This window comes from Phaseolus vulgaris, unplaced genomic scaffold (assembly GCF_000499845.2).
Source record: "Phaseolus vulgaris cultivar G19833 unplaced genomic scaffold, P. vulgaris v2.0 scaffold_17, whole genome shotgun sequence".
In the NCBI taxonomy this organism is placed as follows: domain Eukaryota; kingdom Viridiplantae; phylum Streptophyta; class Magnoliopsida; order Fabales; family Fabaceae; genus Phaseolus; species Phaseolus vulgaris.
The window spans coordinates 405,553-406,810 of record NW_027174086.1 but is presented as its reverse complement, the minus strand read 5'-3'; the positions used below and the strand labels follow the sequence as shown (position 1 = coordinate 406,810).

At 48.6% G+C, this 1,258-nt stretch overlaps 1 protein-coding gene across 1 annotated transcript; it reads right to left on the bottom strand.

Moving 5' to 3' along the window:
- Window positions 1–573: 573 nt before the first annotated feature.
- LOC137817159 (uncharacterized) lies at window positions 574–969 on the bottom strand. Its single transcript, XM_068620408.1, has one exon. The coding sequence runs from the start codon at window positions 967–969 to the stop codon at window positions 574–576; it is 396 nt and encodes a 131-aa protein (XP_068476509.1).
- Between the last annotated feature and the right edge of the window lie 289 nt (window positions 970–1,258).

Below are 1,258 nucleotides of genomic sequence, written 5' to 3'. Positions count from 1 at the left end.
GGACCAACAACGACGAAATCACCAGCAATGGTGTTGATCTCTCCACGACCCATGTTGACAATTGCCCCTCCTAATTCTAAAGCTCTTGCTAGGATTCTCCCATTTCATGTTGGGTCGTTCTTGCCCTGCTTATTTCTGGGGTACCAGTTCAATCAGCTCAGTGGTAACTTCTTGCCCTACCACCTCGTCCTCAATTTGATTTTCCCTTTCCTCGACCTTGGCTTGACCCTCTGCCCCGACTGTTCTCGACCCGAGAGATGAAACAATTTAAGGCTCCCAACTTGACAAGCTCCTCCAAGAGGTCCTTCACCTTGAAGCATTCTTCTATGTTATGCCTCGAATTTTGGTGATAGTTGCAATGTTTTGTTTGATCCCCCTAAGGGTTATTGGGGGCTGGAGATGGTAGGCGTAAAAGCTCTAAGTTGCAGGCCTATGGTAGCACAATTTCCCTCAAAGTATTCAGAGGGGTGTAGTTCTCAGATTTCTCTTACCTCTTTCTCTTGTGGCTAGTGAAGGCTGTCGCAGTTGGTGCCTTCATTGCCTTCTTTCGTGCATCGACATTCTCCTCGATGCTTATATATTTTTCTTCTTCCCTGGACGTAGCCCCACTAGCAAGGCATGCACAGACATTGTTGGGTGCAGGTCGGGTATGTTTAAAGTAGCTCGAGCAAATCGGACCATGAACTGCCTCAAGCCTTCTGCTTCCTCTTGCACGACATTGTGCAAGGATGTCGAGGTGGCAGCCATGGGCTTGCAATCCGCGAACCTGGCGAGGAACCGACCATAGAACGTGTCAAAAATGTCTACCAAGTTCCTGGGTAGAGAGTAATACCATTCCAAGGACACCCCTTCCAGAGTGGTGGGAATCAACATGTAGTGCACGTCCATATCCTTTGAGAATAGCTGAGTCTGGATCATACAGGCCTTAACATGTGCCTTAAGATCAGAGGTCCTCAAGTATTTCTCCATATTGGGCCAACTCCATCTTTGGGGCAGCTAGACCCTCATGACCTCATCTATGAGGGGGTGAAAACCTCTTAAGTTGGTATTCATTGTGCGGTTGATCAACGGGTTAGGGAGTTCCTTGAAGGGTTGATGTTCGTGTCCATGGCTCCCTTGCCCCGTCCTGTCTTGTGTGGAACTCGATGGGATTCCTCTCCAAGATGATATGGTGGGAGTGCGAGATATCGACCTCTCCTATTGATTCGATTTTTTTGGGGGAACTCTCTGGGACTCGGCAGTATGCTCCAAGTGTCGC